General features: G+C 43.4%; 1 protein-coding gene across 9 annotated transcripts in view; it reads left to right on the forward strand.

Moving 5' to 3' along the window:
- LOC146200310 (carbohydrate sulfotransferase 4-like) overlaps positions 1-25,008 on the forward strand; it is a 99,406-nt gene that overhangs the window by 65,965 nt on the left and 8,433 nt on the right. For 4 of the 9 annotated variants that reach the window (XM_084595484.1, XM_084595489.1, XM_084595491.1 and 1 more), the window contains 2 exons: positions 19,264-19,370; positions 20,790-21,358. In XM_084595484.1, coding sequence (XP_084451610.1) covers positions 19,264-19,370; positions 20,790-21,358 — 676 coding nt within the window. Of the gene's footprint in view, positions 1-4,853; positions 4,992-8,914; positions 9,002-13,799; positions 13,957-19,263; positions 19,371-20,789; positions 21,359-25,008 lie in introns of those variants that run through there. The other 5 variants (XM_084595490.1, XM_084595488.1, XM_084595485.1 and 2 more) reach the window with 4 other exon arrangements.

The raw sequence follows: 25,008 nt of genomic DNA on the forward strand, positions 1-25,008 counted from the left end.
GAACGCAGTAAGTTCCATTAGTTAAGTCCCGTGTTTAAGCCAGCTTATCTCAATCAAAAATCTTGGAGCGTAGCATACGACCGCTCTGGAGAACTTGGAAAGTGCTACAGCGTCTCCAAACAAGGGAATATGACTTCTCTAAATGGCTAACCGACAACGATAAGAGGGGGAGCCTACTCCGGTTCCTTACGGAAAATAATTTACATCAGTTTCCATAATATGCCTTAGGCACGCTTGCGTAAATAAAAAAAAAAGTGTCCAAATGATCACACCACAGATTTAAAGAAAACAAAACATCTGACGAAATAAGCGCTCCATATTAGAGCCAGCCCGATTTTTAACGTCTAGTCGTAAATACGAATAACGTGCCCATATTAGGGTATACGACTGGAAATGGAATTATCAGGCCATCAGTATCAGGACGGAGTGTCAGGCAAAATGTTCAACTTTCCCGCCCGCTTTTTCCAATTGTTAAACATCTATCTACACTGACATGACTTTGTTCGCTAAATTTTAAATCATCTGTTGTTCACCCTATAAGTTTTGCAAGATATAATTCTCGCGTGAACGGCGTAAATTGCAAAAAGCATCGTGAAAATTTGTTGCCCATTACTATTCTGCTAATTTTAAAAGCTACCGCCAGCGCGCTCATTATAGATTACAAAATTGGTTATCTTCTCCCTTCTTGATATGAAAACGAAAAAATGTCGCATCAAACATCCGAGATGTTTTTACGGTGTGATATCTAGGACCGCGAACATGAGGCGCATCGGTTCTCACTTACTCCAGGTTCTCATCAGGCCGCTGAGGGTTGGTTTAGACGCAGAAAAGAGCAAGACGCTCGTGTACAATGTGCGGTCAATGTGCGCTAAACAACACCAGGTTGCCGTAATTACAGGAGGACTCCGTACTGCGTCCCTCGTAGCCTGAGTCATTTTTTAGATCTTAAAATCTATAAACCAGCCAAACATTCCAACCTTGCTGTAATCAAGCCCACTTCTAGGACTACTCTCTCCGGCAGTGACTACGAGGTAACTGAAAGGTAATCATAATAGAGTTGAACGTTGAGCTAGTTGGTCACACATTCCCTGCTCTGCTGCCCTCATCCAAGAGAGAGGTGAAAGGAATCAATACGCCACCATCCGTGTTTAGACCCTAAATATTTGCAACATCCGTGACATAATTTTCACGAATGGCACTGATTCGTTCATTTCATGGCTCTAACGGCTAAATTATTTTATAAGAATTTTGTTCACTGTAAGCTACGCTGGCGACATGCCGCTAAAGTAATCGCATACTGCTTTCTATTATTGCGCTGCTACACTCCAGGAAGCCAGCAGACGAAAGCGCGAAACCAGGAGCAATGTTGATGCGAGCGGTGGGGTTATCGCGCCCTTAGCGGCGGGGGAGAGCGTAACTCAAGAAGCAACACTTCCGTCGTTTCCTTGAGAGGTGCGCTCTCCCTTCTGATTAGGCCGTACAACACAATGGAATATTCACAGATGCGCCATATAAGATGGTGAATGCGCTCAAATGCTGCGGGTAATTTTTGAGCTAAACTACGGCCTATCAAGTCCTGAAGCATCAAGGGACAAGAAGTGGAAGCTGTGACAGATTTTCTCTTCCTGGGCTCCAAGATTATCCCGGAAGGAGACTGCAGCCATGAAATTAGCAAACGCATGCTTCTGGGAAAGAGAGCTATGCTTAACCTTGAGCGCCTAGTAAAGAGTAGAGACATTAGTGTGCCAACCACGATCCGTATAACTCGTGGTATGGTCTTTCCAGTTGTGATGTATGGATGCGAGTGTTTGACTGTGAAAAAGGCTGACCGCCGAGGAATTGACGCGTTTGAATTGTGGTGCCGGCGGAGACTCTTGAGAATTCATTGGACTGCCAGAAGATCAAATCAGTCGATATTGTCGACCATAAACCCTAACTGCTCATTGAAGGGTCAAATTCTAAAGTTAAAGCTCAGCTAGTTTGGTCATCTGATGAGGAGAGAGGAGTCACTGGGGAAAGATTTGATGTTGGGAAAGGTTGAGGGTCGCCGAAGAAGGGGTAGGCAGCGAACGCGATGGTTAGATGGCATTCTCGAGGCGCTGCAGATGAAGTTATGTGATGTTAGGAAGATAGTGAGAGACCGGAAAGCGTGGCGTGACATGGTTCATAGGGTCACGAAGAGTCAGACATGACTGAACGACTGAACTGAACTGACGGCCACATATCAAAATAATATTCGGCAATGGTAACTGAACGAGATTTGTGGCCTGCATTAGGCATTTAATACGATTTTTCCAAACAATGAAGTGTAGCAATTTATTGATACGAAAAAAGGGTCACCGAACTGCGGTTCCCGAGCCAAATGCGGAGTCAAATTCGGGAGCTGTACCTGGACCGACAAGGAACCGCATGCAGCTCTCTTCGGGTCCAAGTGCAGCTCAACACTGGAGATTCCTGTCACCTCCATCGCCTTCCTTTCATAATTCATTAAACTTCCCTAGGCTTCAACCCTCTTATTTAGATCGAATTTTAAGATGCCTGATTAATGGTTTGGGCAGCACAATGCAGAAACACAGTGAGCCATCGCTGCATCATTGTCGCTCTCTGTTTTGTCTAAAACCTTTGTCAATTTCCTTTTTACTGCAACTCTTGACTAAAAAGATTAAGCTTATGGCTGTTCCAGACGCCTACCTGGCCACCACTGATATAAAAACAGCAGTTAGAACTTGCAATCGCTAATGACGTTTTGTATTAGATACTGTTCAAAGTTAGTCATTGTGTGAATTTTGGCGGATTTCAATGCCAACATAGTTCTTACAAAGTATTACAGCCTCGGGCACTTAATCGTATTTGTTTTTTTATTGCTCTAGATAGCGGCTTCTCGAAAAACATTTGCATTTTCTGCAGCGAAATTCGACAAAGTAGATTTTGGTTATGTTGCTTTTTCAAAGGTGAAGTTGCACTTAATTGTATTTTTTTTTTCAAAACACTTAAGGTTCAGCAAATTTTATTGTCCCTACTGCCAATTTGCTACCTTGATATTTTACGAAATCGCAAAATCAATGTTTTCCAACTATATGATAAACAATTTCATTCGAGGAATTCTGCAGCATCTGTTTGAAATATGCTTTCTTTCAAATGTTAAAGGTGCACGTAATTGTTTTTACGAATGGTTTCAGGCTCAGCGAAATTTATTGTTCCTACTGGCAATTTGTTAATTTGATATTCTAAGAAATCGCAAACGCGACGTTTTCCATCTGACATGACAGAAAATTTCCTTCGAGGAAATCTTCAGCATCTGTTGAAAATATTGTTTCTTGTGGGTCGCCGTTGTTTTTCGCAGTTATAAAAATTTAATTCAACACAAAGGAAACGGTAATGGAACTTCGATTGTTTTTCATATCTGCACACACCCGTATACATATGAATCTTTGTCAACATAGCGGAAATAATCGATTGGCGATGCGCCTTGAGGGCTATAGATATCGTCACAGCCGCTTCTTCAGTGGCTTCTTCTAGCGTTGGTATTACGTGCTTGGAGTAATCACGAAATAGACTTTCAAGAGAATTATTTCCATATAACCTGCGTCATATAAGAAAACTAGAAGCCCAATTATCTGCAATGCAAGCATGCGAAAGCATTCGGCTGCCGCCAGCTTCTACGCCTTGCTGTTTACCCACAGTTACCGCGGTGTTTCTTTCTTTAACGCGGCCCTGAACGAGGAATCTGTGGCCGAAGTTGCTATTGATGGGTAACCCTCCTTCCGCGGGTCAGGTTACCATAATCCTGGTATGATTCGTCGTATAATAGAGGTTGCCGGGATTATAAACATTACTGTCGGTATGAGGCAATAACAGAAGGGAAGCAAGAGCGCGCTTACAGCTTTTGACAATTTCTGCGCGTTATTCAGCAGGACTGAAACATTTGCTTCGCTTTATCGTCGCCATCACCCCACATGAATTGTATGTCAAAAGCCAGTAAAACTGCTTATCTGTGGCATTTTCCCCGCCCTCGTAACCAACAGCAGCTGTGGCACAGTCCAAATGCGAAAGGCGAGAGAAAACGTAGAAGGAATAAAGCGTAACAAGAGCTAGCAGTTAGTTTTATTGCCCACAGCGGGCGCATTGCTTTAGTCGGCCTTTTCTTAGCGGTGATGTTGAAATCTTCGCTAGTGCAACAACGATATATAGATTCTCCGCATACACAATAGTTCAAAACTCAATGGAGACCGGGTTGCCTATCGACATGTGCTCGCAGACAGGCGCGCTTGAAGCTGATATTTCGTACAACGATAGAACTGCAAAATAGTCTCCGAGCTACCAGAAAGGCTCACATTGCTAGCGCAGCGACGTTGCAAACAAAGGCATTTAAAAAATTTGTTGATGGATTTTTCGAACGTCCTGAACTTTGTGCGATAACGCCCGAGCCCTTACGAGCAACATTCAGTGATTCTTTAAATTATTGCCTAGCACAGCTAACGGGAAAGAAGATTAATCGCATAAGTCGATGTCAGCGAAATAGCATCATCGTGCATGACTGTCGGAAGAACCTTATGATGGTGGCGCGGCTTTATTTACAGATGTTAGTAATATTGTTTCCCGTAAGTTCTGGATTAAGTACCCGAAAATGTCGCAGTTCCATAGCGTTGATACCCCACCCAATGACCGTTCCTGCCCGGTCATTCTTGAAAATTTTGTATCGCTACGAGACAATACAATGAAATGCTCATCACATTAAACACTACGACTATTCTATAATAGAAAATTGCTCTCATAAAGTTCACTTCCTGCAAAAGCATTTGGCGATAGCTTAGCTAATTTCCAGCTCCTATTCAGCTTTCCTAACTTCCGAGGAGTGGGAGGCCGTGCTGCTCAGCTCTGACCCGGAGATTCAACTCCGGGCAGTGGAGCGGGCCAACGAGGTCGCGGTTAGCCACCGGCTGACGGCCATCTAGCTCGACCAAGAACTCACCTTGAACCACTTTCTGCCGGTGAATAAATGTTTTTCAATCCAATCCAATCATGATCACAGTGGATATAAACACTCGTATGGTATTCGCGTAGATATTCAGATTAATATGATTCCCGTCTGACTACCTTGTCAGCGGTAGGCAAGGAGAGCCAGCAGAATGCCTATACGAGCCTCAGAAATGTCCTTTGCATAAACTAGCAGAAGCATGCAAGGAAATAGATCATCGACATTTTTAGGAACAACATGCATATTGAACTTGAGTGAATTTCATATTTTAGCTCACTAGTTTTATTCTTTCAGAATTCTTTTAATCTATGTATTGTTAGCCGGGAGGTCAGCCACTGGCAGCTGTCAGGACCGGAGTGGTGGGTGGTGGGCTAGCTTGTAGTCTGCTGGTCCGCAAAGCACTTCGTCTTTCTCTGTATAAGGCCCCCCACTGCGCAACTTCTTCACTACAATATATATAAGCATACATTGAGTATATTCAAGCAAGATCAAGCATACGTTCTGCAGATGACTCGTTTCGCATGGACCCCGTCTGATCTCCTTCACACATTTGGCAGCCTTCATTTTGACCCCGCATGTGCGCATCGCTTCGTCACATCTAGCTTCAAACTTGTGCACTGATACTGGCGCGTCTGTTCCCAGAATATTGCGCCCATAGGCTGTTGCAGGTAACGGATATAGGTCATACCTTATATGCAGTCGCCCAAACCTTTAACTGGCGTGCGCGATGACTGCATTTTTTGTGCTTTTGCGCCTTAAAGCAAATAAAACTTGTCGAAAGGTCAAGATTGGGCAAAGGGCTCAGTAAGCTCTTGCTTATACTCAGACATTTCGCAGGTTAGCTCCCCCATTGCTCTCAGAATCACAGAAAATTTGACCTCCACGCATGCTAGTTAAGCGTTTGGACGACTGTACCGCCTCTTTACCAATACAAGAGAAGTACAATATATTCAGAGCTCCTCAGGCGCCCGTTTGACTCCGTGCTCTCCACAGGAGCGCTGCTTAGCCGCGTGCAACGTTGATCAGCCGACATGCCTTTCTCCCATGAGGAAATGGTATCGTGTATATGACTTTGGTTTTCGGCGCGTCAAGTCAGCTCAGCTATTTAAACGCTGGAATCCAGGCAGGCATCCAAGCTCAATGACGATTGCTCGTGCATACGGCACGTTGAGATAGATTGGAACTTTTAAGAATAAACGAAATAAATATTCAATCCTTGGCGAGGACTTGGGGACAGATATTCTGTCAAATTTTCCTTCAGATCCACATAAAATCGTTTGTATTGAGGAGACTTAAGGAGAGGCAACTTCAGCCTTACCACGTGAAGCTGCAAAAGAAAATGGAGCCCAGCTGTTTGTAACGTGGGATGGACTTTGCCAACTGGATTATAAAAGTCAAGACGATAGAGGAGCCAGGTTTTGTCAAGTACATACTGTGGAGCGATGAAGCTGCCTTCTCACGTAATGCCCACGCGAACGTGCAGAATGCTTACTTTTCAAGTGACAAAAAACCTCACTTTGATTTGTAGACACATCAGCGATACCAAGGTTTGGTTAATGTGCGGTGTGAAATTCACAGGTGTACTCATTTGTGCCGTGTTTTTTGACATGTTTACAGGCGAAATGTACTACAACAATATGCTTCCGTTACATTATGTGAGTTTTCGGCGATGAATTCCTTAATACTTATTCTCCGAGCGAATTCACTTATATCGCGATCACGGATGTTCGTATTCATTAAAGCTATTGCTCGTTGGGCAGAAGGTTAGGCCTCGTCTTAGAATCTGTTTTTCACTTTCGCATAATGCTTTAGAAATGTCAATGACGTTGCTGTCATCTGTGTCCTGTCTGGTAGGTGAAACACGTCGCTGCAAGTCATCCTGCCGCTGCAACGGAGCCGTAGTTGATTTCGGTCGCTCTAACCATGTTTGGGGATCTAGAATCGCGGCGCGCGAATGCGTTAGTCACGTGAATCTTTTTATATTCATTCGCGTGTTTGGAGCTCGAAAGAAAATACGTCCGGCCTTTCTTTATCGCATCTAATGAAATGTGATTTCTGAAGATGCCCTCCAACTTTGCAAACTAATTTAGTGTCTTAAGATACCGAATATTATTTCATGGAATTGATGGAAATAATTAAATATACAATTGCCTAAGATGCCTGCCGCTGCTGATATTGCTGCTGACCTGAAATGTTTTATTTCGTGATGAAATTTGTGGAAAGCCTCTTGACACCAAACTGAATAATAAAGATTTTGCGAAATTCATCTTGGTAAAGTATTTCAGCTATATATAAAAATAATCCGAGCACCGTACGACAAAAAATGTTGTGCCATTGGTTTCCCAAGGCTTCACTGTACCGCTTTTTTTAAGTCCATGGTTCAATCTATGTGAAATGCTCCATATATTTTTTTCTTTTTACATTCTGAGTACACGAAAGTAGTGGGTGAAAAAGAAAATATTTTCAGCAGTAAACAACAGTACGGACGCATGTTGCTGTAAGAGACCTCTAATTGTTGAGTTATACACTCAAATCTACTAACAAGTTTTTGAATTATGGCAGTTGTGCGGTTAGTATAATGGGGCGTTCGAAGGCATGAGCTAGATGCGATTTCAGTTTTTGAAAGGAAGAAAGACCTATATGCTAATGCCTTGCAGCGCGGGGATATCTTTTTTCGGTACGGATTCAAACCTAAGCGCAAGAAAGCGGTGGAAGCTGGGTACAGAAACGACGTCGGGTGATGACGCGAGCAGTGGCTACGCCACTAAGCTCAAACTGCAAGCGACATTGCAAACATTGTGACACGTCACGTAATGTACGCACAGCCTAAAGCTATATGAGAGGAAACACGCGAGCCTGTGGCCTCTCCGCTATGCAAAGCGCTGCCACCGACGCGTATTGCCGTTCCTCGAAAACTGCAGCAACCGAAGTGCTGGGTGCGTCCCTCAAAAATAAGCCACAACCTTACGGTTTGCTCGAGCGTGCAGCGCAGTACGGAAACTAAAATGAAATATTAATAAAATAGTTTTATGGATGAAAATTACTTATCGTAAAAAGCGTAATACATCGGTGGCATCCGTTGCGCCATATTTGCGTCATTGAATAAGTCAACTTGAAAAATCACCGCGGCGCACATCCGTTAAAAAGAGTTTAAAGCATGTTAAAAGGCGATTGTTGCTAAGAGCTGTCTCTGAACGCAACCTAAAGGCAACATACTCACTGAAGATGGGAAGTGATTACGGTGAAGGCAATGGTATAGTGTAACCGTTGTCATACAGTCCCAGCCGGGCTGCGTTCGCGGCTGGTTTTGCCGCTGTTAAGAACAAGAAAACATGGTATTATGCAACCTAAAGGGGACATACCTCAGGAAATATGGTCGTAATTTATTTGAATGTTGTGAATTTAAAACTAAAAAAAATTGCACCTACAGGAATCGAACACTTGTCTTACAATCAGGTACGTGGTGCGAATCCATTGCACTATAAAAGCTTTTTCTTTCTTTATTTCCTGTTAACAATGGTATTTACAGTGGGGCAAAGTCAAAGTATAATGCCACAAAGCGCTCTAGCAAAAGTAAGGGTTCACAAAGTTTCAAAAACGCTTTAGGTTGGCCAGTTCACTCAAAACTGGCATCCATTCAGGTTTCTCACTTTGGGTATTACAGATGGCGGTGAGTATTTCTTTGAGAGTATCAACAACTTGCGCCACAGAAGCGACACGTAGTGCGGTCTTTAAATGCGCTCTTATTCGTTTTGATTCAACGTGCTGAAGGTGGCAAGACGGACGCAACTGGCATGATCAGAGGATTACTGCAAGAAATTTTATTCCAGCGAACTATTTTATTACGTATGCATTTTAGTCTATACACTTCAATGTATACTAAAAAAAAATATATAGCTTTACTGACTTTCCTTTTTGTTGTGCTTTATTTTTTAGTGACGCCACCTGGCACTTCTGTTGCAGCAGTTTTCAGGGAATGGCAACACGCGCCATCGACATGTGATAAGTGTCCGCGCACGCAAAGTAAGCTTTGTCTGCTGCTATTCACGGGCACGCCCCCTCGTGCCACCCATTCTCTTCATTGGTAGCAGCGCTTTGCGAAATGAGGTCAGGCGCTCCCGTGGTTTTTCTCATATTGCTTCTGGCTGTACATTCTTTTGCCTAGGATTTTGGTTCATGTGAAGTGTCGGTGATTGCCAACTGCGCGGTCGTTACGTTTTAGATCGCGGGAGCTAAATAAGAGCGTGGCACGTCACAGTAAAGCAGGCATTTGGAATGTGGCGCCTTTGCCATTGCACACGTCATCACAGGACGTGGCTTGTGAGTCCTGCTTTTCGCGTATCTCTTCCTTTTATTTCGGTGTCATGCGGAAAATAGTGTCTGATTTACTTGGGCTGCAGGGCTTTAGAAAATAAATTTGATTTTTCGTTTCAAAAGCTGATATCGCATCGTCATATAGACGGCTTCAAACTCCCTATTAGGACTAACGCCCTAATGTCGAAATTAAAAGTTAGTTCGTGGTGTTTAGTTAATCGGATGGAATATCAGAGGAGTTTTGCCATATATTACAACCACGGTGGCATAGAGGTTTGTTCCTGCAAATATTTTTTTTATTTGAACCCGCTACCTTAAGGAAAGTATTGAAAATGTTCCATGAAACACCAGGCGTGTACATAGCAGTGAATATTTTGAAAAATTCCTACAGTAACCTGGTAAGTATAACTATTATTAGAGACGCCGTTGTTGTTAGTTTAGGAACAATTCGTGTCCTTAGTGCTCGTCAACTTGCACTGTCGTTGCACATCGCTCTTGTGTTGTTGCTTCTCGCCTTCGCCGTGCTCAGGATTTGATGGCGCTTTCTTTGCTCCGAAATCCGAATGTGAAAGTTTATCAGCAACATGTCAGAACATTCTGCGATTGCAACGTAGTCAGTTTCCTAGGCCATTTTTTAACCTTTTATGACTCTCGTCACTTGCTCCTTTTCCTGCTTTTGCGCCTTTTTTTTCTGCTAATGTCTAGTGCATCACAAGCTTCATCATTTTGTACAATAGCGGTGACGCGCTCCTGCACCTGTCGGCACAGAGCCGGATTATCCAGGGTTCAAATGAACCGGGCCCAACGTTTTCAGGGGCACCTCGAGAGGCGAGAAAAAATGGTGGATTTCTGCGTTTGCTGCGTGTTATGTTCGCAGCGTGGGAGCCCGTGAGCGAGGAACCTCTCGATTCGGCTACTGAATAGAGACTGTATTTATTGTCATTTTGGAGAGAGGAGAAGAGAAGGAAAGAAAGAAACGTGAGCTTCACGTGCCTTGGTCGCGCACATGGTCCGAGGACGGTTGAGTTTCAAGGAAGGTACGGCTCGGATTTCGTTGGCCTGCACATCGTCGTCGTCGCGGGCAGGGGGGGGGACCCCTGCTGGCCTCTCTGAAGCGGTTGGCTCGCGCGTGCAAGGAGGCATTGCAACTGTAGCGGCCGGGCGTCCGTTTACTAGAAGGCGGTGTGGCTGTGCGTCAGTTACCGTACACAACAGTCCGGAAAATAGTCAAAATATTTTCTCCCTTATTTTGCTTTAAAGCTTGTGTATTGTATTGCCAAATGCTTCAAAAACTGCTCGTCGGTTCGTAATCTGATTCCGGAAGTTATTCTCATTTGACCAGTCAAAATACTAAACTTTGTACTCGCCCAAAATGACAAAAATAAAATCCAAAATGGTTTTAGCTGGTTCTAACTGGTTTCAGTTCCTTTCACCTGGTCCTATATGGGACTGAACTTTCATTAACTCGCTTCAGAAGCCTACCAGTTAAACGTCAGCGGGTCCTAGTGGGTGATCAAGAGGAATCAACGGGCTCTAGTTGGATTTCAGTTGGGAGTCAGCTCATACCAGCTGCTAAACCAACTGAACTTGGTCGTCACTGCTGTTGAGGTCAGTCTTGTGTTTTATTACTTTAAGCGTAAGCAGTGAAAGCTGTGACGAAAGCTATAAATTATTAGTTAGATTGACTGTTCATAGCCGACAGCCGCCACAGTAATTTGTCGCTGCCAGATGTGGAGGCGCGAGGTTCTGAAACTTGTCAACGTTGATCTCAAGAAATCCTCCCAGCTAAAGGCTTGAAAAAGCTTACACAAAGTAAATGCCTTAAATGACTAGTATGAAAGTGCAGTGAAGAAAAGAAAACAGTCATCTTATACGAATACACGCCCCGTTCAAAAGTTGAATTCCTGTGGAATATATAAACATATTTTCCATTGTGTAAACATTTATTGATTCTGTGAAAAATTAAGAGGACGCTTAAGCTTGGCCTTGTACTAGACGCAATTGCACAGCCTAAGTGTTCACCTTATTTGGATGGATTGTGCACAAATGCCAACGAGGATCCACGGGGATGCTGACAAACAGGAGCTATAAACGCTTTCCCATAACGTACGTACTGAGCTTGTGTACACTGCCGTCTACGGCTTCGGCGGCGTATCGCTGGAATGAGCTGCACATGTTACTTTTCAAAATGTAAATGTATTTGGTACAGTGAAAGCAGGAAAGGTGTGTGATGCACACAAAAAAGCGTCATGTTTTAGAAGTTGAAATCATGCGTAAAATGCAAATATACTAGTAAATTTCAGGTCTTGTCCAAGACGATGATGCCGATGATAATGGCAGATGGCGCTTGATGAAGTAAACTAAGAGATGATTGAAGTTTATGCAAAAAAAACTTTACAATATATACAGCAAGGTTGGGTTACACATGGATCTGGCTAGCTCAGAATAGACAAAGATGACGAGTTAAGCCCTAGCCCTGAACCTTCGGCTGGACCCTGGGGCTTCGTTTTAATGCCTCGAGGTCCAGCTCACATTTGGATAATAGCCAATTTCAGCAACATCACCCCCGTTTCGTTGCTTGCTGCTTACGCTCTTTCCCGGGATACAGGTTCAAGCAAAGAGCAACAAAAGCCAAAGCACACAAATGGCAGTGACCCCAGCAACCACATTAGCCTGCCGGATCGAGGACTCAGCCCCACAAATTTAATTTGTACGCTGACCCCTCTCTTACAGAGAGAGGGAGCAAACAACCAAATACCCGACCCTTTTAACGCTTCCCTTCGTAACCCCGTGCCGCTTACGTGTTGCCAATGTGCACCTAGTCACCCCAATGTCACGGTGGACGATACAAGTGTGGCACTGTCGTTTCGCGTTCACAAGTGACGGTCAGAGGCCTTCACCCTTGCTTTTGTTGCTGAAACGACACCATCCAAGCAGGCGCATTTCCCTTTTGCCATACGGGACCGTTGATGTTGCAACGTTGATTCAACAGTAGTTAGACACTGTTCGCCTGTCATTCCATTAGCCTCCGTAGATGCGGTCGACCTTGCACTGCGCGAATACCTCGCTGTCGACCAGCACCTTAGTCCTTTGAGCACAAAAGGAACGCTGACGCTCGACTATGCCTACCGCTTTTTCGCGTATACAACAGCGACCCTTAGAATACTGTCTTTGTAAATGTGGACAATCTGTGTAAATTCCAATATATATATTAGTTATTATTAAACGTGTTTAAATTTTAATTTTGTGATATTTAGGAAGCGATGCCATTTTCTACAAGCGCCATCACTTCGAAAAGATTTAGTTCCCTGCATTAAGAGCTCAGAGTAATAAACATTATTTGCCGCACTTTGTCACCATATAGAACATAATATCGCAGCTTCTTTAGAACCACAGCCTTAGGTGAGCTTCGATTGGTCTTGCTGCACGAATTCTTAAAGATATTAAATGATTTGTAGCATGCTTAAGGTAAAAAGTGCGAACAGCTTGTGAACGAGTCCATATATACTTTCTCTGTTCTCACACGCAATGTGCTATTAGAATCTGCCAAAAAAATAACCACTCGAGAAATTTATCAGTCTCGAATGCGGGCTCTGACTTTCTGAGTGAAGAAGTTGTTTCCTGTCATTTCCTTGAATAGCTCAGTCTAGATGCCAGTTCGGCGATGTTCGTATATAAACAGTCCGCAAAAGCTTTGAGCAAGTTGGCTTGTGCTTGTACGAAATTCTAAAACACGTCCAGTCTCAAACATGACAAACTAGGAACAAGTAGAACTACTGAATGCTTTAGTAACTTTCGTGGGGGTTTATGTGGCCCCGTGAACTTTTTTGAACCGTGCCTCCATATCTGTTAATCCACCCCTGCCTTGGCAGGTATGCCTACGTCAGCATACCAAATATCTTTAACTCATTGTAAAGAAGTAAATTACTATCAATTCAATTTTCTAAACAGGTAACAAAACAGCAAACGCGTTAAAAAAATCTGCCGTTCCTGTTCGTGTTGTTACTCTTCGCCATTCATTGATGTTACGAAAACAAACGCCTTGAAACCAGTCCCGCAACTTTGATCACGTGTTGGCTGCCTGCAGTGTACAAAATGAACCAGTTGCCACAGGTGTCTCCTAAACAGCCTTATTTCTAATCGACATTTTTTTCTATTCTTAGCAGAAAATCTGTCCGTTTATTTTTTATGGTAACTGCTGAGATTAGGGCAGCTCCACCGTAGCCCCGCTTTATATTACTTAATGGCTGACATAATGACGACAATATTATTGGTCAGGCAATTGTGGAGCTGGAGGCTTTCAACACTCAAGAAATTACGGAACTGCATATGTGATTAAGAGATGAACACAATTATCGGCGGCTTTTCGATTCGCCTGGTAACAGTTGAAAAAAAGAATGCTCAAGCTTTCTGGCTTCAGCATTTGCAAACTTTGACAGGCTGCACTAAATGTCAAGAAGACAATCTATTAATACACGACAGCGCCTTTGCTATGAATACATTCCAGGAATGAAATGGCAGTCTAGTCGGGCCAGTGTGTGCTCTTCTTTGCCAGGCCACACGATATAGCGGGAAATGCCGAGACGAGTAATCTGGTAACCGCCCGTGGCTTCAACGCTCGTAACTAATGTGGAGCTCCTGAAGACATTTTGTCTTACATGTGCGTAAGTACCGCGTTATTGTCTACAGATAGAGTGTTAGATAAAAAGTGAAAACATTGTTTTTGCATGTGTAGGAGTCAACAACAAGACATTTATAGTAAAAAAGACTAGCACTATGCTTCAGCTCATTGTCTGGAAAATGAGAATGAGCTTGTCTGAGAACGTTTGGCAGTCAATGGACTGATACTAGAATTTAATGTTTGTAGAGTGGTGCATTCTATTCATGACTTTCACAAAATCGGCGCCTCAAACTGTAGTCAGTGTAGGATCTGGCCCCCGAGAAATGCATCGTTTGTTACTTACTTTTACAGCAACTCAATAGAAATGCTGTTAGTGCCTGAGAGAAGCCTGCTTCTTTTGAGTGACGCAGAGAATGTTGAGACCAGGAAGTTTGCACTCAATAAATGATTGCTCGCTGGGCATTCATTGATTCACAGCGGCATGTCACAAATTTTCATCACCTAGGCTACATGTTTCGAAAAATAATTGCCGTCTAATCATGGGGTTCCTCAGTGGCTTCACAGGGAGTGCCGTCCTCGCTTTTCGCAGTGTTGTTCGACAAGCTGTAAGTGGTATAGCATGCATAGTACTAAAGCCGTATGGAAACATTCTCGACATACAAGAAAAGCTAGTGTGCAGTCACGTTAACTCAAAACGTTCATCCCTTGCTTCTGCACGTACGGTACGGCCACAATATTACTGAGTACTCTTCTGGGGATTGAAATATTCTCACATGTCCCTTGCAAAAGATATGGTGGTCAATTGAATTCATACGAGAGCGCACGAGTGGTATGCACGAAGAACGTGTGTATATTTCCTAATAATGTTTTTGGTATCGCGTGCAAAAACCTTTTACCTGCGAGGCTTGCTCCGTATAGTTACGGTACGGGCTGTGCGTGAAGTGCGACCGATTGATAGCATCTTTTTTGATTGAAGCTTGAGGGGCATCATAAAAGCAGACTTCACGTGATCCCTAGCTCTTTCACAGGCTCAACGCCTGAATGGTTCATTGAGTCGACGAAGTTTTTTTATGCACTCGCGTGCACTTTGACTGCTCGATATCTAATGTCTTTTTACATACAATTAATGCGAAGTCTTGGATGCAATTTGAATTGCTCTGTCTGGATGATGATATCTGAGAGATAAAACCAACTATTGCGTACTAACATGGCGCCTATCAGTATACTCTGCTATGATCGGCGACGGCACCTCTGGAAAAAATGATAGTCTTATTCTATTGAAATAGAATTGGGGTCGACAGGAAATAGAGCTCAGGAGAAACATATTCTATTCTAGGCCGGCTGATAGATTGTAGCGGCTTGACTCAGGCATCCACCAGATCCTTTGGCTTTCGGACGTGCTGCCGCCTTCGTCCTTTCCTATTCTACTACATGGGCAGGGCGCACGGCTTCCAAGCCTGCCTTCGCAACTCGAGGAGCACCCCTCATGGCTCCTTGTATGTCAGCTAGACAGTGCACTCGGGGTCTATGCGGGGCCCTAAAGTATGACACTTGTTTCTGCCTTAGGTAATGCTAAGAGACTGCTGTGGCGTCTATTAATTCCTCAGAACCAATTTTTTTCGGCGTTATTTATCGCTTCTTGAGCTTTGGTTCTCCTCTCGTAATTTTTGACCCTAGATAATTACACGCTAACTGTTTACACAGAGACCAGATCTTAATATTACAGTGCTTTCTAGGCGACATACGCGAGCATTGCTGTACCGAATCATCCGTCACGACCGTACGTGTATGGCAGTAGTTATGCTATGCTGGCGCTCTGCATTTGAAAACGCAGTACTGTGGGGAGAACAGTGACCAATGCAACAGTTTTAAGCACATACTAAATGCTACGAAGTGGAATACGCAGTACGGGAGCCGGCGGCAATAGCGCCTTTGTTACGCATCGGGAAACGAAGACAGGTTCTAATTATTTCCGGAAGCAAATTCAACCTCAGTTTCGGTTCATGTCTAGCTTAATGTTTGGGGGGGGGGGGAGGTGTCTTTGAGCGAGATTTATGCAGGTCGTCGGAGAATAGGGACTAAAAACATTTAGTACATCAAACAATGAGGGGGACACTTAAGCTCCAGCTTAAGGGCATGGCGCTGGTGGACTATGGACCTCATGGGGGCTTTCTCGCCGAGAACCCTACTTAGACGTGTCGTTTGCACTGAGAAAGCCACTTTCAAACGTCTAACGCTGATGTGCCACCTGCCTTGACAACGACGTTCTGGACTAGTTCCGATGGAGGCCACATGCCAGCACCAATTTTTGTGGCACATGTTTTCTCACATTTGTTGGAATCGGTGACGCCTTCTCGACCGTATGATCTCTATACGCTGTCGCGTAAAGACATATTGCATGCTGCCGTACTATGACCACACAGTTCTTCCCGGATAAATGCCTAATTTGAAAATCGGCATTGTATGGACTGGAAAAAAGACTGCGTAAAGGCGAAGCCCGTTTTATTAACACATGGCCTTATTTCAGGACTGGTCGCTTTTTTATACTGCCACGGTATTAACGTACTTTAGTCTGGCATACGCGAATTGTTACGGGTGCGTTATTTTAGACAGCGACCACTATATTGTAGCTTGTGCAACAGCAGCCGCTAGGAGGCTGCTGATTATGACAATATCTTGATGTCAACATATTACATTCAGGGTTTACCTTTATTTAATACCTTCCTTTCATTGTTTACGAATTAAATGAGACCTAATGGCTCAGTTGCTGCGAGAAAAAAACACGCGTAAATAACTTGTTCCTGGCACTTTATATTTGTACGTAAATTGGTTTGAAATTGATGCTCACATTTGCGTTCGTAAAGTGATTGATAATATTTATAATCATAAAAAAAAAACAGACCAAAGAGACCAAAGTGGTGAGCACAATCTTCAACGGCAAGGCCAGCAAACATTTAGGGGCGCTTTGCATACAAACAAGATTAAAATAGCAGAGCCTAGGTCATTCTAGAGCTTAATACTCGAGGTTTGTGCAGTAACATGTTCTTGTATATTGTAAGCAACAGTCCATAATCATAGTCAAGACCATGAAACTGTCCACAAAACATATATGATCTTCATTTTGAAGGTAGCGCGAAAAACGAGGACCAAGAGTAGAAGGACACAAGGACAGTATTGTGTCCTTCTACTCTTGGTCCTCGTTTTTCGCGCTACCTTCAAAATGAACCAGATTCAACTCGCCCAACTTTCAACCTTACTAATATATGATCTGTTTTCATATTGGAAGCTTTAAAAGCACCAAAAATTTCTTCTTTGTACATGGTAATCCGTTTACACTTCCCATAAACAAAAGAAAATACAGCTCAAACGATGTTGCTACGAGAGGCAAATAAGCGAGGCTCAATTGTGCAATAGAACATTTAAGACAACATTTGTACTGTGGGTGGACTATCGGGACAATCCTTATGGTATTGAATGAATTGAGGTGCCCAAGTAGGGAATGTTGCGATCTACAGGGGCTCATAGTATGCCTGAGGTTTTTACCAGGTGGAAATGGAAGCCTCGAGTGAGAATGTAGACGACTGGCGGCTCAGCTTAGATGACACTAGGAAAACACGACATCGTTTCTAGCTGCAGTACTCTTTTCTACGGTTAGCCAAGTGGTGGGCCCCCGAACTCCTATAAATAAAGCCTAATTATTGCATGGGCAAGACTGCGACAAAAACAAAATCCTAAGAAATATTTGAGGGAGGGCCTGCCCGCATGGGGGGGGGGGGGGGGGAATAGAAATATGAATGTTTGTTACATATCTTAAATCTGAGCCCTTGAAATTCATAATTATTGAAGGAATTGTCAGGTACAGACTTTTGCTTCTTTTTACTCCTCATCTGGCGAAACTTGGCATTAAACATGTAATGTAGTGCAGATTTGCGGAAAAACGAATTTCTGGGTTAAGTTACACCGCAAAATTACACCGCAGCGAATAGCGAAGAACGACCGCAGCTTTCGTAGAAATTTTCTGCTTAAAGTGACTCTCCTTATTCAGGAGCATATTGGTTGAACTAAAGTAAGGAGTAACGCAGACGATTCTGAAAATAATCTCTGTTAGAGAGTTGAAACTTGGGTCAGTTGGTATGTACATGTTCTTGAAAGAAACCAGTCAAAGTACGAAGGACAAAGAGGAAGACGAGGCACACACATCGACTGGACTAACAACTGTGGTTTATTTAAAACAGATCAGTCTCCCAGGAAAGGTAACAGGGCATGCGCCGCTCATCCTCAAATGCAAACACACCCAAGTTCTGGAGATAAGCCAGTAATCGACTGCCGCAGCTAAAGGAAGCAAAGTTCCTTCTGCATCAAGGAGATGGAAGCTGTACTGATACAGTTATCAGCTTGCATAATGATGAGATACTCTTCAAGAATTTCGCACTACTCCTTTCCCTTGCCTCTACCAACTATACTAACATTGAAAAACAGCGGGTAGCAGCCACATTCCCGGCAATGGTTATGCAGGTTTGTTCCGTCAGTGGGGTTCAGAGAGTTGTGGTGCTCGCGCAGCCTTTCATTGATACACTGGCCTGTTTGGCCGGTGTAGACTTTTTCACAGGTCAGCGCAATCTTGTAAACCACACGGGTGGCACATGTGACGTAGCAGTTTTCATGCTTCGTCGTACAAACAGGACAAGTTCTGCCACGCGCAACACGCGAGCAAAGGCTTAAATGACGACATTGACGCCCTGCCTCACAGCAACGTTTTTTATGTTGTGCGATACCGTATGCCCATAAGGCATTACTCCAAACTTTTTCTTTTCAGTTGCCAAGGTATCATTCTTTTTATCGTCTGGTTTCTTAATATTTTGCAGCAACGTTTCTTCCACCGCGTAGAAAAGCGGTTTTGGATAGCCGGCACCCACTAAGCGTTCAAACTGATCATCAAAACTTGACTTTATGCTGTGGGAGCAACTCTTTTGCAGTGCATCCCGAAAACAATTCATAGCTATGCCTCTCTTGACAACTTTTAAGTGAGCCGACGAGTACGGCAACAAGGCCTTTTTAATTCTAGGCAGGAATCTTCAGCATACATGCAATCTCTGTTGTCGCTGAACTTCCTGGTGCCGATCTATTTTGCGATGCTTGTTTCATGGGAATTGCAAATGTCAATATACTTTCATATTGTTCATGGCTTAAATAAAGCTTGATTGTGCCCCTCTTGATAGGGCCATACATCGTCTGCAACATTTAAAAAAATAGAATAACAGAAAATAAAAAAAATATTTCTGTGCTGTATTGTGGCATCAAACTTATTAGTACGTAATTATTGATGTTCCAAATATGCTTTTTGTTTCAGGCGTGCAATGTTGACGGAGAGAGTTCTGCTTTGCTTGGTGCTCGGACTGTGCGTACTGGTGCTATACGTGACCTATGTTTGGTCACTGTTCTACCTGTCAAATTCTGGTAAGTGTCTTGATCGGTAAGATATGATCACTGTTTATGAGGGCTCGATTTCTTCATTTTTCTCTTTTGCGTGTACCAACAGAAGCATAGCCAAGTAGACCGTACAAGTCTGGGCTGTTTTATTTGATTATGAACAGAGCACAACTCGCTTTGCAGTTAGAGTATAAGCAAACAAATTTACGGAAAATGAGGGGATCATTGTGAAATGCGCAGGAAGCGAGCCAACAACGTACGAGCCACTGACATCTATTTTAATTTGCTGATTAGCCTAACGAGGGCTTCTAAACTGACAGCGTTATTGTGATGGTGGCGTAAGGGGTTATCGCACAGCTCCCGCCTTCCTCGTCAATGTTCCACGTGACACTCGAGGCAGCACCGGACGTTCGAAGGCCGCCGCTATGGTAGAGAGAGACGTTAAACTCTGTAGGATACGTTAAGCGCAACACAGAAACCAAGGAAAGCTGAAGATTGAGCAACCATTGCCGTAGCCTCCCTGGCAGACCAAAGGGCAGGAAATTCTGAGGTTGTGGTTTTGGATCATCTATGCGGTCGTTCGGACGTGCCAGTTTGTTGTTCTACTATCTAAAGTAATGCATTAATGACTACATTATTTTCTTTTTGGAGTTCCCTATACGGTCCTTAGTATCAGTGACTGTTGGCTTCTTTCGTATTTGCAATTACAGGTGTTTCAGTCCGTGCGAGCATATAAATGCATAATTAAGGCCTTTGTCTCTAATGATAGCGCCTTTGTAATATTGTAATTTCGGGTTTAACGAAAGCTACAAATCAACAAAAATACCGAATTTCGAGCCCCTCCTAATCAGATTACATTGCTCATTAACTTTGTGGTTTGTGATTATTCGTATAGCAGGAGAGGATTGAACAGAGCGAAACGAATTAGGGCACAAGAAAAGAAACGATGAGACACACGAGCGCTGACTTACAACAATATATCTGTGTAAACGCTTGCGTGATGTTGGCCATGTTTGACCTTTATATGCCGGTTCGAAGTTCCAAATATTTTGCTGTAATTCAACTCCCGTGTGTCTCGTCGTCCATTTTCTTCTGCCCTCTTTCACGGCGCACGGCTCATTCCTGTCAACTGTTTTGATAAAGCACTATGCTAGTAAATGCCGGCAAGGTGCAGTGTTTTCGGCACTGCGCAAGCATTATTGGTTGACGGAGTCAAATTCGTCGTCCTAAGAAAAAGCATTTTTGCTGTGGTGAGGGGAGGTGCGAATGAGCGGTTTGTGGACACAATACACCAATGATTGCCGCTTTCTGGGTTTTGTCCTCTTGTTTGAGAAAATGAACAATTTATTAATGGACAATGCAGAGTCTTTGACCACCGTTTCAAATCAGCTGACCTGTTACACTGTGCAGGGAAAGTAATTAACGGAATGGTTTTTCCTTTGACAGATTTTCGATGCGCATGTGAGGCAGGCAGGACCACAGTACCCTTGGGCGTGGATGTTGCCGGTCCTGCCTCCATGAATAAGGTCGTGGCTAAAGAGGACGACCTCTTCCATTTGACCGACTACTACGACTCTACAATTGATGGTACCTTGCCAACCGCATTCCAAGCTGCCCTTAAAAACTACTCTGTTGTGCAGCCGAGGGACGTTAAAGTAGTGCTACTGGTGACTTACTACAGGGCAGGCTCGTCATTCTTGGGCGAGCTGTTGTCGTCAGGGCCTCGGACGTTTTTCCACTTCGAACCGCTGATAATGTTCACCGTAGCCGGCCGCCTTCGTAAGGGCAGGGAACGCCACGCATTTGAGCTCCTGGATGAACTCATCAGGTGCCGGATGCAAAACGTGCCACTGTACACGGTGTGGTTTGAGAACAACGTTTACGTCAAGTACAATCGCTTCCTGGCCGACTTGTGCGGAGGTGGAGAGTCTTGCTCGTCGCCGCTTCATATGTCGGCTCTCTGCGCCCGGGCGACATCGCAAGTGTTCAAGTTCACAAGGCTTTCCATTACGCAGGTTAGACATACCTTAAACATTCTAATCTGATGCGTTACGTCTAGTTCTCATCTATGCAATCACTCTGTGCTTTGTTTTATTTTACGCGCTAGGCAAGCCTGGTATGACACGTTTTCTTTTTTCGTATACTGTTCCTTTACAAACAATTATCTGCCAGACATATGATAAACAGAAGCAAGGCTATGAAGCAATTACGTCCAAAAACACAATGAAAGTGAATTTGAAGAAGCTTTTCCCACCTTTCTCCCATTTAGCCGCCGTGGATGACAATACACGATAAACCACTTTACCTTGAAGACAAAAAGTTCACAAGCTTAACACAATCTTTTATTTCTTGCGAACCACTTTCACTGGGTTGAAAAATGTGAGGCATTATAAGTATTTGAATAGCCCATCGAACTAATTTCCCCTTTAAAATGGCGGCTCAAGCAAATAAAACACCGAGAGTCCGACAGAACACTCTTTTACATAGTTATCGCTCAGTAATGCACTGAACCTTAAGTTATGGAAGTACAGTGTATGGTCAGCGAGGCAATCATACACTAAACATCTGGATCCAATGCAAAACTTGTGTTTACGACTCCCAAAAGTGCCTCCAGAATATCACTGAATAGCCTTTACGAAGAAACAGAGGGAATGTCTCTTGCACAAAAGAGAACAATACCCACAAACATGGAAACGTACTGAAACTAATAGCCCCTCCCGAAACCCCCCCGTTACCCTATCTCGACAATAAACCCGTCATTGACGCCTTTGTTCCTTCGTTTTGAAAATATATGTAGAGATGCTAGGAGTATTAGATGTCCTACTTCATGTTGTTCCAAGACACAGCCCTCTGCAACCACGGTACAGCTGTTTTGCTGTCTCTGACCTCACAGTAACATACTTTGGCATCTCGCTAACACGGCATGAATACATAATGCAAGGATACCTAGCAGCGAAGGAAATATATTCAAGAGATGCAGAGTTTTACACTGAGGGCTCAAAACAACTAATGTTGGGAGCGCTTTCATACAACAAAAATGGCAAAGAGTAGTACGGGGACACCACTTGCTATCAATGTCTATACTGCTGAACGTTCGCGGTGTGTATATCTGTGGAGAAACTAACAAATTAAAAGATCAAAAGAAGTATATTTACATATCCTCGTCGAGCCTACTCGTAGCGATTGCTCTTAGGTGAACATGCACTTGTGAAATTACGTTGTTTTTAGACTCTTCAAAAGAATGTCTTAAGCAAAATGCAGAGCAAAAGCATTGCAATAAAAAAACGGAAACGAATTGTTAACCTTGGGAGCGGCGCATGATAGCCTTAGTTACTCATGCATCCTTAGACCCAGCATGACGCAAGTCAAATCTGATAGTACTGAACAGAGTTTCAAGCGCATTTCGTTGTGACTCAACTGCCGATACTTGATTTTTTTTATTTACAAGGAGCCGGGGCTTAATAAAGGGTTGAGCTTTTTTTTGGGAAAAAGGGCATTGGACATTAGCCATGTGCCATTTTCCGGGACAATTTTCAAAACGCATAGGGTTGACACCCCCCTTCAGTACAATTGTCTACATTGCCCCTTTTCTTCAGAAAAACCTGAACTTTTTTAGCACTGAAGATCTTTTCCTACTTAAGAATTTTGACGCTGTTCTGAATTACCTTCAGTGTTTACTGCATAAAAATATCAGAGCGCTCTCAGTAGACATTGAGGATCTGTTCTATTCGTTGCTTCAGTCAAGTTTACTCTTTTTTGTCCAGGATTGTATCGATACATTTAAAGATGTGGCTTTTAAGAATGAGACTTAGATGTCTAGCAGTGGCTTCTTGGAACTTCTTAGTTTCTGTCTCCGGTCAACTTTCATCCAATGGGTGGGGAAGGAAGGAATTTGCATTGTTCTTTGTATAGCCCCAAGTTCTTAAAAATTAATTTTTTTAGCCAATCTTCAAAGAGCTCTTTGTAGCCGTCTACCAAATTTTAACGTAACCAAGATTTTTAGGCATGTTGACTATTTTTTCATTTTCTTTGACTGCAGTTCGCACTCATCTGAAGAACTAGCCGCTAATACACTAACCTTCTTACGCGAAGGCTCTACGCCTCTAGAATTAATACACGAGATGCTTTCCAACGGTCTCATTAGATTTTTTGATATCACGATTTTATTCCATGACGCAAAGATGCACTGGAAGTACTAACCACGCATTTATAAGCCAGTGCTCCCTTTTGGGTCTTCTCCCTCTAAACTTGTAAAGAGGGGTATTACGGGGCCGTGCTTACGAAACTCTTTTTGTAAATATTTACCTGAACTTATGGCTGCCAGCTTCAATGAACTGATCTAAGTCTTCGACCACACGTCATTATCATTGACGCCGAAACCCTTGTTAGGCGATTGTGCTCAAAGGAAACTAGCAGATCACTGCCGCCTACAGAAAAGCGGACTGTTGTGATCCCGTATATTCCTGGCCTGTCTCATCGCCTGAAAAGAGCAGTGAAGGGGGAACGTGAAAGTTCTTTTTTTTTTCTGCTCCCGATAAGCTGCGGAAATTGTGAAGGCTGACAAGGTCCGATGGTTCGGTAAATTCTAATTGAAACTCCGAAAAAAGTTTGTAGAGTGTACGCATTCAGTGGTTTACAGCATCTCTTTGAAATATGAGAAAAGCTATGTAGGGCAAAGCGGTAGTTGCTTGAACGATCATCCCCGAAAAAATTGCAACAATGTGTCGGAACAGGGGAAAACGTTTAGGATGAACACTGCAGGAAATGTAAAAAAAGCAGTAGAATGGGAACCAAAACGATTAGAGAAAATGTCCGTGTGCCAGCCTGCGTACCAAGAATGCTGTTGTCGCAAAACACCGCTGTCAGCTGACTCGAGAGAATAGAAGCCGAGATTATAGATCGGTTGTTTGGGTCCTGCGAGGCCAAGCCTTCTATTGCTCTTACTCGTAAGGAGCTGGTATACGTACGTCAAGATATGAAGGTGTCGCCTGCTGCGCATGTGTCATGTTTGCTTTTTTCTTTTCAGCTATAAATACAGCTCCAAGGCCCGAAATGAACTTTTGCAAGTGAGCGCTCGTGTGTCCCATGTGCCCTCATCTTATCCTTGTCTTTCGTTTCGCTGTACATTTCCATCATGTATGCTTAAATCTACAATGCCGCAAAAACACGTGGAAGTAACAACGTAGATTCAGAAACGTCGGTTGTCCGTATATAAGTATTTTACCGGCGTACCCGTCGTTATTTACCGATTTTCTTTGAGACGCATAACTTCTGGCGTGTTTTTTTCGAGGCACACATTAACACGCGGTGCAATGTCTGTGACCTCGTCTATATGACATTATATTTTCTAACCTACAGAGTGCAAGGTAGCACAAGATTTTGTTGAGCACTTCGTGGCGTTTTGTGTTGCGTGCGGATAAAACATTGTCCTGCTTTATCTTATGCGTCCCATACAAAAAGCGTAGCTACACAAAACATTATGTTGCCATAACATAAATTCTGTGCGGTTTATGACCGTAACCATCTTGTGTGAACAGAAATATGTGCACTGACATCAGAATGTGTGTAGTTGCAGCAGAAAAGAGAAAACAAAGCTGCAGAATTAGGCTGCAGAAATATACAAAAGTAAATAAATCATACACAAGTGGAAAAATCCGACATTACA

This window comes from Amblyomma maculatum, chromosome 2, assembly GCF_055883805.1.
Source record: "Amblyomma maculatum isolate TAMU_Amacu chromosome 2, ASM5588380v1, whole genome shotgun sequence".
Taxonomy (NCBI): Eukaryota; Metazoa; Arthropoda; class Arachnida; order Ixodida; family Ixodidae; genus Amblyomma; species Amblyomma maculatum.